General features: G+C 39.8%; 1 protein-coding gene across 3 annotated transcripts in view; it reads left to right on the plus strand.

The window, feature by feature from the left end:
* fstl5 (follistatin-like 5) overlaps positions 1-13707 on the plus strand; it is a 132699-nt gene that overhangs the window by 68537 nt on the left and 50455 nt on the right. For all 3 annotated transcript variants that reach the window (XM_029441467.1, XM_029441468.1, XM_029441469.1), the window contains exon 6: positions 2828-2948. In XM_029441467.1, the coding sequence (XP_029297327.1) occupies positions 2828-2948 (121 nt within the window). The remainder of the gene's footprint in view (positions 1-2827; positions 2949-13707) is intronic.

Below are 13707 nucleotides of genomic sequence, written 5' to 3' on the forward strand. Positions count from 1 at the left end.
TGATTGCATGATAAATACCAGAGCAAAATAGCTTCATCAATCTGATACATCTCTTAACAAACAAAGGAAGTTGTAAGCTGATGGTGCCTCAACAGAACGGCGCCTAAAATCTAATTATGGATTGGGTATTTAATTAGTTTTTAAGTTGTAAGTAATTAATAGTTGAGGATATACAGTTTTCTTTTCTCCCCAAAGAGTGTGAGTTTTACAAATCATACACGATATATAAAGGTTCAGATTCACTTGGATTCCATTGGCAGAGCAATCTGCATAAGATTGCAGAGTTTTGATTTATCAACAAAATATGAATGCGAAAGAAGACGAGATTTATGCAAATGAAATGTTGTTGTGGACAAGCCCTCAAATCACACTCTTATCACCCGTGGAAAGTACCAAACCATGGCTGCTACCCTCGTGCCCTAAAGCCGCCTTTATAATTGGAGTGTTTTCTGAACACATTTGAAATTCTCACCCTGGTTTACTTGACTTGCTAAGTGTGCACATGAAGGGGGCACAGGGAGCAATCGTCCCTGCCCTTTTAGTCTTGGGTGCCCTTTCAAAATGGCAAATCCAAACTTCTTCTTTTTTTCTTGCATTGCCCAAATAAGGAACGCCTAAAATTGTACATTTTTAGCCAAACAGGTATGAGAAGACGGTAGCTTGCCCACCGTGGACCCTGCTCTAGCCTGTCTGCCCTAACTATTATGTCTAACAACATGGAGGATAAAGTGTAACTAGTAAAACACACATTTCTTATTTTCCTATTTTAAAGGTATTTATAAAAAACAACAAAAAAAAACAACTTTGCAACTAACTTGTTTGAATTATCTTACATACAATTTAGATTGCTCCTTTTGTCCCTCCACAAAAGTATAGTTAGTCTGTTCTTTTGGTAAAACTTTTTGTTTTAATTATAAAATAGGTTTGAGAACACTCGAATCGGACCAGAGCACATTAAGCTTGTCTAGACCAGAATAGGAATAATGACTGTGCAAATATTTGAAAATACGCACACAAGGTCTGAACGGCAACACCCTTCAACATCCTCTTACCAATGCGTAGCAATTTGGCAAACTCATGCAGAGGTTTGATACAGGTTTAATACAGTATCTACATTTTTCTGCAGGAAAATGAAAGAAGTTAAACATAACTTTAAAACATCTTTTGAATTGGTAGGGAAAAGGTGCGTTAACTACGATGGTCAAGTCCAACATGGAGTGAGAAAGGACAAGAGACAAAGCGGTGGCTATGATATCAGAAAGCTGGTCTGGAAGGTTGAACGGAATAATTCAACTAAACTTAGTAACACTTAACACTGCCTGATCAAGTAAGGGACGGCAGCATGCAGATGTGACATTGACCATTACTGTGTTTTCAAATGCATATGTCCACGTGTTGCTATGGTACATAATGTCATGCTGCCACAAAGGTCCTGTGTAATTGTGTAATTGAGTCTAAAATGTTATGAAGCAATACAAACTTGGGTAGGAATGTTTCCTGTCTGACTAACCAGCCAATGCTCCATTGAGCTGCATTCTAAATAAACTTTACAGCTGATTATGCCATCAATGATGTGTATCAGCTCATTTAGCTCACAGTGCCTCTGAAAGCCGGCACACATGCCCTTGGTCCTCTTTTATTGTGGTTGAATAGTCACTTGCTTCAGAAAAGGTGAATGCAAATATCTGAAGTAACCAGATTAATCAAAAGTTTGTGTGTGGGGAGTAATGTCATGTCAGGAAATGGAGTTTAAGCATCAAAGCATGCGGCTCCAACACCACTTACACATCTCTCAAAGGCCACCTACGTTACTCCAAGTCAAAGCAAGCAAGCAAGAGAGTAAAGAATATTTAAGAGTTTCAACACCTTTTTTCCTGAAGAATTTGGAGAGAATTATAAGTGACCACTTATCACTAACTCAATTTAGGTTTGTTTCAGATCAAATCTAAATTCTAAAATACCTGCAAGTCAGAAAGATTAAAATGTGAGATGAGATCAAATAATTATATATACGAAAGAAACAAGCAGCTGTTTAATTGTGAACACCACAGTTATTTGTTCCTTGTTGTGTTTCTAGGATACACTAAGGATATGCCATTACAGGTGACCCCCAAATTTTGGGCAAGTCATCTGCGAAGGGAAGTGCAGTGATCCGAGGGACGAGGCATGATGTATAAAGCCGTCCATTGTGATCAGCATTTTGACAGCTGATCTAGTATGATGGATGTTTCACTACCAGGGCCATGCGTAGGGGGATAAGTGGGACCATGCTTTAGCAGGGTGATGATAAAATCTGCACAGTGTTTGAGGCCTTTTCACCACCTATTGTGACAAAACTTCAGTTTAGCTGACAGCAAATACTGTGTGTGCGTTTCATCAACTTTGTCATTCAGCACACTTAGATCGGGAATGTATTTATATCCAGACTCTCCAAAGTAGACAATAGATTTAGTAATTAAGAAAGAACATTTAGTCAAGTACCCTTCTAAAGTACAAGAGATATTGCTATTTAAATGTTATTTGTTTATTTCCATTTAATGCTATTTTATGCTTTTGTTTATACATTTTAGAGGGTAATGTTTTACCTTGTTGCTGTAAATGCTGTTGTTACTAGCAGATATTATATTGCAATCAGATATTTGGGCGGAAAACAAATAAAATACGCTGTCAGTGAACATTTTACTGATTACCAGATACACAAATCTACATTTCCTCAAAGGAAAATAAAAAAAACAACTTCATCTGGGCGGCATTACTGTGTTTTTCCATCACACCTTAAAGCGCTGTCCACCGTCTTTAACAGAACATCAATGCATTCTCATTCAAGGTGATCAAGCAAGAAGGTCTTTCCAAGGACATCTCCGAGTGCACACTGTTCGATCTGCTGAAGTACAACGATGTCAATGACGACGAGCACCTGACAAAAGAGGAGTTTTACACAGCATTGGGTGAGTCTAAAGTTTTGTTAGTAAAAGGTTTTATTAAAGGCCATTAGAAAGAAAAAACTTAACACTGTTCCGGAAGAATTAAGGTTTCGGCAGCATATCTTTGCATTTAACATTGACATCATCCAATAAAACATGGATAAGAAGTATTACTATTAATACCTCCCATGTTTATTACATGTGTTGAAGTTCATTGCTCCCATCATCTTAGTCTATATACATTGTGACAAAGATGTCTGCATCATTTTTTAATTGGACAGCATTGCAAGAAGCACGATTACAAAAATAAAACAGAAAGGGTAACTTGAAACCATAGAAACAACTGTTAAAGCTAAGGACATATCCATATATGTACATTTTAAACCTTTCTTTTCGTACTCGTGCTTCTCTTCCTTTTGCTTTGCTTTTAATAACATACAGTCCAAGACACCTATCTTTAAAATGTACAAACCTTAACCTCCATAAAATAAAAATAAAAGTTATTTAATTAAGGTTCGATTGTGTTTTACTGTTTTAATCCTTGGGAACATGGGCCGTTATAATGTTACGATGTTGATAAACTTGGAATAGTGTTTGATTCCTCGCCAACGGATTACTAAGTTTGAACTCCAGTCTTCAAATGTTTGGTTCTCTTGTGTAGATGGATAAAGGCGTTCAACATGGAGTTGGTGCCATGTGTAATGCGAAACAGGAGTTCAAACCAAAACCCCCATCTTTATAATATGATGGGTACTCTGCCACGTCTGAGACCAACATATGTGCACCAGTTTCCTCCTTTTGTTTCGTCCTCATTCTCTCGTTCACGGTTCCTTTCTGTCTGACATTTTCAGTCAGCTCAATATCCTCTGACAGAATATCCTCTGACATTTGGCTGGCTTGACACATTTAGCAGGGGAAGAGAATTCATAATCAACCTTCATATCATCAGCCCTTTGTATTAAAGCATTCCTTAGAGCAGAGGAAGTCACGAGAGCAACGTGAAGGAGTCTCATCTTGTCTGGTATTCTCCACATCATGTATGAATGTGTGGGAGCAAACCCCTTCTGGCAAATCATGAAAATAAAGTAACCCCAGCCAATCTGTAGAGAGCTGCATTTCCTTGAAGAGTTGAGTTCCTCTAACTCCCAACTACTTCCTCTTCAGATTTCAGATCTTTTTAGCAAGCTTCCAGCTTAACTACTCACCAGGAAATGGGATATTTAATTTGAGTAAATCTCCCCCTCTGTGGCGGACTTTCTTTCAACTTGTCATACTCCTCTCTTTTACTTCTACTTTCCATTTCCATAAGGTACTATTATAAAAGTAGTGGATTTACTCAATCAGTAATGTGCTCAGTATTAGTTTTTGTGTCTTTGCCAACAACACAGCTTGACTGAAGAATTTCATGCAAACTACTGGAGCGCTCAAAGCCATTTCACCTCTGTTCCCCCAATACTGATTGTGTTTGAGCGTTTTACATACTTGGAGGTCATTGTAGTTCTCAGCTGGAGTCTTCACTTTATTCGTCATTGGACCTGCTCCACTCTAGTGTGTGTTAGGTGCTTCAGAGATGGGCCCTCAGTGTGCCTGGGAGACAGCTGAGAAAGAGGCTGATAAAAAGGTCACAAACCTCTAAAGTCTTGAGACTAACAACTACGTTGAACTTTTCAATTCAACTCCATACGTCAACCAAGGGAGATAACGCTTTAATGATGCAAAGGAGGTGAAGCCTAAAAAGGTGGGTAGATGTAGGTGTTGATTCTTAGTGGATTCAGCAGTACTCACATCCCTTTCACCATACGGGGAAGCATTTAATTAATTGGTTAGAGGTCGGAGTCGGAGCACCTTGGTCGCTGAGTGGTTACAGCACATTCCATCTAACCACAACACCTTGATCCTGGCCCTTTATTGCATGTCATACCCCCCCCCCCCTCCTCTCTCTCTTCCCCATTTCTACAAGGTCCTCCGTCAAATAAAGAACGAAAATGTCAACAAAAAAATAAAAGTCTTATTTGAAGGACTCTACAAACCATACTGGGGTTCAGCATCTATATTCTCATCTCATCACTAGATCACATTATGTACCTTGCTCTGATGCTCATAATTATCTAACATCTATAAGATTCACATTAAGAAATAAATGCTAATTGGGGAAGCATCATTTTTTTTTAAATTATGTTTATTATTATGTTAATTATTGTGTTATTGGATCAGCTAAAAAAAGACTATTCAATCAGATTTACTGAGCGTGGCCAATCTATTTTATTACTGTTCTTCCACACGTAGCTATAAAGCAGCTATATAACGTAACACACAGTTAGAGCTGCATCTTTTTTCGTTCTTTTGTGAGTGGCACAGCTTTTCACATCCTTTCACAGCTTCAATGATGACTTGAGTCATAGCCTTAAACATGCATTTCAATGACATGTAGGTTGAGACAGAAATCCGTCGATTGATTTTTCCTCTTAGACCACGGTCACAGTGCCTGGAGTAAAAATGCATTGCAAAGTTATAGTTTTTCAGATCATTGCCGGCATAATCTGTGAGTGGCAGCTATAAAGATCTATGCAAATACCCTAAGCGCTGTCGTAAAATGAGCATCGTCATAAAGTCAATCAGTTGATCCAGTGTGTCCAGAATTAGGGTGCAGCTTGGAAACGAACAGTAAATGCAGAATGACTCTCCATGAAAACTGCACCTGTCTGGCTACTCTGCTAATAAGGACCCTTTGCACACCTTTGTGGAATATTCAAAGCGTGGCAACGTTGTTTGTCAGGACAGAAGATAAGACTTTAATGTCCATGCATTATTCATTCCTCCTTTGCATAGACTAGCAGGGGGTTGAGAATCAATTTGCTTCAGCTAGCAGTAAGGCATCTGTCTGGCAGAAGTGATGTCTTTTAATTAGATGATGTTACAGATATGAATGATGTCTGCCACGCTACTGATAGTCAGCCCCTTGTCATCGTTGAATAATTTGGTGATTGATGGCCTGGTGCATCATGGGTAAACAGATAAGGTGTCATCTATCATAAAGTGTCATTAACGTTTGGTCGTACAGTGTCACGATACATATTGACATTCACATCAAATATATGCGGTATGTGGAAAGTATATGAGGAAGCCTACAATACTACAGTATAATATGCACAGCAGTGACCTTGAACATACTTCACAAAAGCAAGTTTTGTAATCAATAATTTGTCATTTAGTACACTACATAAAGCGGTTACCTTTTATATAGTCTGCTAATTATACAGATGCATTCAAAAAACCCATTTTGCACGCGTTTACATGTGTTCCTTTCTCCGGTTTGCTGTGGAGCTGTGCACTATGCCAAAACTAGATAGTTGAAACCACTTGGAGGGAGGTCCGCCATCTGCAGCAGACCAGTCAACATCTGTGATCACTGCAAAATAAATTTATGAAAAGGTCATGCTCACAGTTTGCCACAAGTAATATCTTGACCGACTGTAAAAAGGGAACCTGGAATATATACTCTGGATGTTTGAGTTGCCAGTGAGAATATGTGATTTCTGATACCATATCCAGGCAGTGTAAGCAATGCACAGAGACTATAAGTGAGCTTAGGCTTGGTTAGCATCCAGACAGAGGGTTTTAAAAGCTGCTCAACAAGAGCCAGACTGTGACCGCTACCTTGTGCCAATGTCCTCTTTAAGCCCTTTGAAGTTGGCTGGACAATCACAGGGTGCTCTGCCTATGCATCTCGCAGTTTAAATGTTATTAGTTTAGGTACACCTACTTAATGCATTTTCTAAGCCTCTGGACATGCTGCTCCTCAGACAACAATGAAAATGAATGTGCAAGAGTTAGGAGAGGATCCTCTGTCTGAATGCTTCCTCGGGCTAGTTTGTTGGCTTGAATCTCATCCCCAACAAAACCTCTCCTCCGGTCCGTGCACAGCAGACTTTCAGTGCAACACATGAAAATGTCTCATCCAGAGCAGATTCATTTAAACTCTGTCACAGTAACATTCGCTGTCCTACTTGATGTACTACACTTTTATGACTACAGTACTTGCCCTCATTCTAGCTCGTCTGTCAGCTATGTAAAGTTTATTTATTCAGTACGTTATTCAGCTGATTCACAGTACTGACCTTAACTGTCCTATCAAGTAGAGTGGTAATACTTTGTGTGCTCCACCGTGGGACATATATCACCCTTGCTTGTTGTTTCTTGGGTGCCAAGATATTGATCTGAACCCTGACACCCTCTGACAGAACACACAGCTAGGAGATACAGCTCTTTGATTTCTGCTGAGGCTAGAAGCCTCGGAGTGCCCGTTAGATTCCAGAGGGACTAGTGGGAAACTCGGATGGACTGTAATGTGATCCATCATATTGTAATGTTGATGTGGTCAGTTGAAGGTGAGGACTGACGGTGTTTTTTAAGGACAACACTAGTATAGTGTATGTTTGGATCCAGAATAAACCTCCATGTCCATCTGTCCATACGCAACACATCTGCTAGGGGTGAAACAACTACACACAAGGCACGGTTTGGTACCGACGTTAAGGAGTCACGGTTCGCTGTGAGTTCAGTACAGCTGGAAAAAAAACCAAAAACAAATGATCAAAGTCAGACAATATCCTCTTGTTGGGGACTGAGATAGCCTTGCAACCCTGGCAACACTGTTATACTATTGGTACACAAACCCTTACAGCTTTATTATTTACTAACATTCATATTGAACATACTGGCAAAATGTTAACGCAATGCTTTTTGACATCTGTTTGGGACAACTGAGGTACGGCTAAGATGTGGCGGGGGTTTATTTTCAACTGCTGTTTCTAAGGTCAAGAACCTAAACCTCAGTAAAATTAAGCTAAACCTCGTGGTATATGTTCAAAGTTATGGGAAGGTTGCCATCATGGGTACAGGGAACTCGTGAAGGTAAGCCTATAAGCATATGGGATTTCCACCTTGACTTGTCAATATGGGTGTTATTTGGGGGAACAGTTGTGATTTTCTTCTCACCTTTTCTGCATTTTGAAAGACTGCTCTAATCTTGTGTGTTTCCAAGTCTGTTGCAATTCTTATATTTGCAGAAAGTTTGCTAAGATTGAAATGTTGCAGCAGCCGGGCCTCCTCAAGGAAAGGCTCCATCCATTAAGGCTGTTTGCTGTTATTCAACATCCATGGCACTGCGATAATTAATGAATACTCAAGCTTTTACTTGTCAAAACCCCTGCTGAGCACTCCATTCACAGGCCGTGAGAAGTGGTGTTGGAATGGTTTCATAATTCATGGTTCATTTTCCAGCATGTGACTTTTCTATCTCCAGAATGTATTAGAGAGATTTAAATAAGTTGAATTACTTTTCCTTTTTAATTCCAAGTAATCCTCAACTGAAGTACAAGCGCACATTTTCTCAACAATTCTCAAGGGAGGATTGTTCTTCCCTCTTGAACTTGATGACAAAGTGAAGGCTTTGTTTATTTTTAACAATTATATGTTTACTGAACGTACACATGCAGACAGAGCTGTTTGTGTTTGGAATATAACAAATTATTCCATTTCCATTATTTAAGACAGCTGAGCCTGATCGGGCTCTAAGCTTCTTGTTTGTGTTGGGTAAAATGGATGAATTCAACACAACATAAAAGGATGGTAAAAATAATAATAATAATAATGGATTCTAACTGGTAGTTATGGTTCGGATTGATTTAAATATGATATTGAACATTTTAAGGCATATCTTAGCAGCAGATATAAATAATTGACAGCACAAAGCATCAGGCAAACTAGATGTTTGCATATCCAGCCACTTTAAACACATTGTGCGGTAGGGGACATCTTTGTAGTAAGTAAGATAGTATATCAACTTTTTTAGGAGCTGCAATTTGTAAGCGTCACATCTGAAATATAGACTCAATAAATGATATTATAACTGCCAGAATTAAGAATGGATTTGACAGAAGAATACATCCAAATAAAGGACAATCCACACCAGAAGCCTTTCTAACAATCCACACCCACTCCCAGGAGAAGAACATCACAACCTCCTGCAGTTTTTAAAGTCTATTTTTATTTATTTTGCAGTAGGCAGTAAAATCACACTCACAACCAATTCCACGTTTTATGTTGTGAATTTATCAACCACATCAATAATGTTTCCTATCGGGACACAAAGCCAAAGTGAATATATACTTCTGATAGTTTACTTGATGACTATTTTTGTCCATGACATTTTGGATGTTACTTTTAAAGACAGTTTGTCCTGCTGCTGAGGCAGCTTGTTCTGAGGACTGTGACGCCATTACAGAGGTCTTTGTGGATTCAATGAATGAACGCTTCAGTTGTGCTCACGCACCACTGACGGGTCTGGTTTAAATTCACAGTAAGAAGAAACCTTCGCTCAGAATATATTTTAGTGCCCTCTGACTGAGAGAGGTTGAATGTGTGCTTTTCTGGCTGTCATGATTGTTTAGCAGTTCAGTGTAAACAGATTGCTCCATTCATCCTCTTTTCTCAACATTTAACATCTGCTGTCATCCAGACGAAGGTGTTGGCATCCACCATTTGCAACCGTCGCAGCTATGTTCAGTGTGCTGTGATGTAAAACTAGTACAACACATAGACCGTATAGGAAGGAAGCTTACTGTACTGTAACTCTTAATGGGTGCATATGCTAAATATACGGCCGTCTAAATGCACACAAACACGCCAACAGGTGGCTGATGTTTCTCAGAATGGTGAAGGAGCAGGTGTCACTCAATATGAAACCCCGATGCAGTGCAGCCTTATGTTTGTGAAATATGAAGGAACAATGAAATCACAGGCGCTCTTATGCTAAAGCTTAAGTGCTCTATGATTTAGTTATTGCACTAAGATAGAGAAATGTTTCATTAGTTGTTTTCCACAAGGTAACTGTGATAAAAATTTATCCAATTAAAGCTCCTCTTAGGCTCTCTTGCATACTAATGCTGGCCGTCCCTCAGGATCTCTCCCAACAGCTGCTTTGGAAACAGACTTGAGGCTGATCAGCCAGAGGTAATGCACTCGCCAAGGCCATTTGTTAGTGTTTTACAGCCATCTTGATGTGTATAATGGTTGTGGGAGGAGAGAGAGGAAGCGGGTAATAATTATCCTCTTGCCCTACCGAACACCTGTAATTTTTGCATTTTTAAGCGTGTTATAGCAATAATGCTGCACAAACTGAATAATTTGTTCCGGTTCACTAGTTGCAGAAGCATGAGACCGCAGATAACGATGAATACTGAGAAGACTGGTGACTGTAGTTGTGCCTTGAGTGTTTTATTTAGGATTGAGACTTTTCAGAGCATTATGAAATAATCTTATTTAAGTGGAAAAGCTCAGAATCCACATCAAAGGTATTTCTGCCCTCAATATGATGCCGACGTTCTTTGACCTAAAGTTGAGCTGCAGAATTTTCCATGTAAACAAACAAAAATATATTTAACATTGATGCATTCAGTTGTGAAGATGTGGAGTATGACCGTCTCAGATGATGTTGACTAACGTTATTACCTTCAAAGATGCTGAGAAGGTTTTAACTACAAGTCTGATGTTGTATTACAAGCCTCCAATGTTTACATGTGTTTACATCTATATTTTCCATCTTGTTTATTTTGCACAAGCAAATAATGCACAAGAAAAGTGCACTGTAACCCCCAAGGTTCGCAGAACTCTAAAACATTAAGGCAACTGATTGCCTTGATTCTTTTAAGTTGATGAACATAAAAGTGAAACGTTTTCAAAGCTTAAACATTTTGATTACATACGACAAGAATCTATTCATTACTAGAATTTATTTAATCTAGTTATTCTAGAATTCTAAAGATAATTTTTGGAATCTGTATAAAATCATCTCGTCCCGTTCATCCAGGATTATTACATATTCAACCAAAGCGTCTGCTGTCTTCAGTTTTAAACACCTTCTGTCAGAATCAGGTCATCAGTCGATCTCTGAGTAGAATGTGTTGTGCAGGATCTGGATTGTAATCCGTGACCTACATTTAAAAACAGTAAAAGGACAAAAATCTATATCAATTAGTCAGTTTAAGATTAAGCAAACTAGGTTAAAGTGATAGTACAGCGATACTCGCTTCTCCATACAAGTGTAATAGATCCTCCACGTTTGACCCGTCAGCTCCGTCTCTGTGGCGAGGACGAGACCGCTCTAATCCAAAACATTATTGAAGAGGATCTAGACCAGCAAACACCACAACTATGAGCGGAACATGTATTAAAGAAAGCACAACACATGTTTCTTTTGGATTCACACTCTTTTACAGCCCTATTGCTTCCAAATCGCTCTTACTACTTTCTATTTCACTTTGCCACAGCGTAACCTACATGTGTAAACAAACAAACAAACTGTACAGCGCTGAGAGGAGCTGCTGCGTAGTTTTACAGAAACAAAGCAGTTCCATCCTCAACATTTGTACAGCTTCAAATGGTGTTTGCTGGTGCAGATCCCCTTCATTCGTTTTGGAAAAGAACAGTACCAGCTGAAGTTTCACAAAACCATAACCATAAGACAGACGCATTGAATGACAGCTGAAATCAAACCATAGAAACAAAGCCTTTTGGCATCGTCTTGCTGCTGCACTCTATTTTATATGGTTGTTTAATGTCAAGCAGCTTAAAACTTTGTTTAATATATTTTCATTTACATATATTCACTGTTATCGTCAAGTCTCAGTTTCAGAGCAGCACTTCAAGAAGCTCTTACTTTTCTTGTACATAATTTCACAGGCGTGTTGTAACAACATAATAGTTAATTCATGTTCAAAGTGGGCCAACATAACATGCAATGTCGTCCTGCATACCACACAGGAGGGGGATAGTGTGCACATCCAACAGCAGTTGGGTAAAGCTGTAGGACACAAGAAGTATAAACGTGAGGTTGTCCACACTTGGTGTATTGTAAGCTTCCAAAAGTTAAATACGCAACATCCTGACCTTTTTAATGTCAGACGAAGCTCTGTGAAAGAAAAGCAGACAGCTACACATTGAATTAAGAGATCACACTCTATAGAAATTAATTTCCATATACATAAAACCCCATGACAAATATACATTCAGGAATAAACATGGTGATTTATATTTAGAAAAAATATTAACTTAAAAACACTCTTATACATATATTCTGTAAAGGCTACAGCCTGTTATGTGTTTTCCGTCTCTGAGTTTCGCTCCACATCACAGTGAAGTTGTACTTTTTGTCCTTCTAAACTGGGTTGTGTCTTTGTTAAGAGCCGAGAAGATGTGATCTCCCCCTGTCAACATCTGTGTTTGTCTTTATGGGCTTTAAGATCAATAGTGTTTCCCATTAATTACCTTGACTGTGGCGTCCCGCCAGAGTCTAATTTGTCCCACCACAGTTTTACACCTCTCAGTGGGTCAGCTGTTCCCGCTTTGCGCTGCGAGTGTGGCTCTATGTCGGCTTTGAAAGGCGCTGTGTGAAGGTGGCTCATGGACCCCTCACCCAAACCTTCCTGTGGTCGTGGACTTGCCGATCCGACCGCAGCGATGTCTGCAACCCCCCCCCCAACCCGTCTTGAAACACAGAGCATGTCTCTTTAACCATGCTTTGAGGGTTTGGCGTCTTTTGTTGTCGTCACCATTCATACAGATTACTAATCTTTTTTATGCACAGTTTTGCTTACAAAGTGCACCAGATTAATGCATTTAACTTTAAAATATATAAAACATTCTGAGGGAGCATGGCCCCCAGGCCCCCTAGATGGACCAAGGTCCACCCCCCACAGTCTCACAGCATCCTGTGGGAAACACAAGCTGATAAATGTTGCTGTTTTTGTCTTCTTGCACAGCAGGGGTGCATTTTGTTTAGTACTGTGGCAAGTTTTACTGTTCAACATTAAAAACAGAAATGACAAAGAGGAGTGTTTCAACGTTGAAACTATGTTTTTCTCTGTCAAACATTTATGTCCTCAGAGTCGCTCGTCTTTGGTATCAAAAACAGAAACCATTCTTGTTGCTTTGGGAGAACGTTTGCACAAATCAACTCCACCATCAGAGATCAATGAGTGTTAACATGAGTGTATTCTGTTTTTGGGGTGTGTCGTCGTCCCCCCCCCCCCCCTTTTTGAGTCTTTGCATTTGGGCTATGAATACTCGGCATCGGGAAAATGCTTTTATCTCCACTTCAAAATGTCAAACTGAAAGCAATTGGGGTTACACAACCGTTCAGCCTTAATATTGAACCTCATTGAGAGGGAGAGAGAGGAATGGGAGACTTGGTGAAGGGAGACAGAGCAAGTGAGCATGTGTTGGAGAAAGAGAGCGATAGAGCATGATGGAGGATGGAGTAAGGGGGTTGGCTAAGCAACCTTAGTGCAATTTGTCTTCATGCAGCCGGCCCCTCGCAACATCCTGCAGGCCCAGGCTATTTTCTCTGACAAGCTTGTTGCCTCTAGTGCAATAGGTGATTTAACTCTCGCCGTGGCACTGACCAACATCCCATTCTGGGAGCAGAGCAGAGTAAATCAAAAGTCTGGACTTCACCGTTAATCACTAATTATAGGTTGGATGGTGAAGGTTGATCCTTCCCAGAGGGCTGAGTCCCTTACGCCTCAAATCAGACAAAAAAGAGGAGCCAAGGCCACTCCCTCCTCTGATGAATCTTTCACAGAGGAGGTGCTGGACTCAAAGTGTTTGAGTCGGCTCCAACAGCCCAGACTCCCATCTGTCTGAGGAGTTTCTCATTCAGGTCGAATTCTAGCCCTCCTCCCTCCTCTCCTTCCTCCGTCCACCAGCTAAAGCTATGATGGAG

This window comes from Cottoperca gobio, chromosome 10 (assembly GCF_900634415.1).
Source record: "Cottoperca gobio chromosome 10, fCotGob3.1, whole genome shotgun sequence".
NCBI classification, from domain to species: Eukaryota; Metazoa; Chordata; class Actinopteri; order Perciformes; family Bovichtidae; genus Cottoperca; species Cottoperca gobio.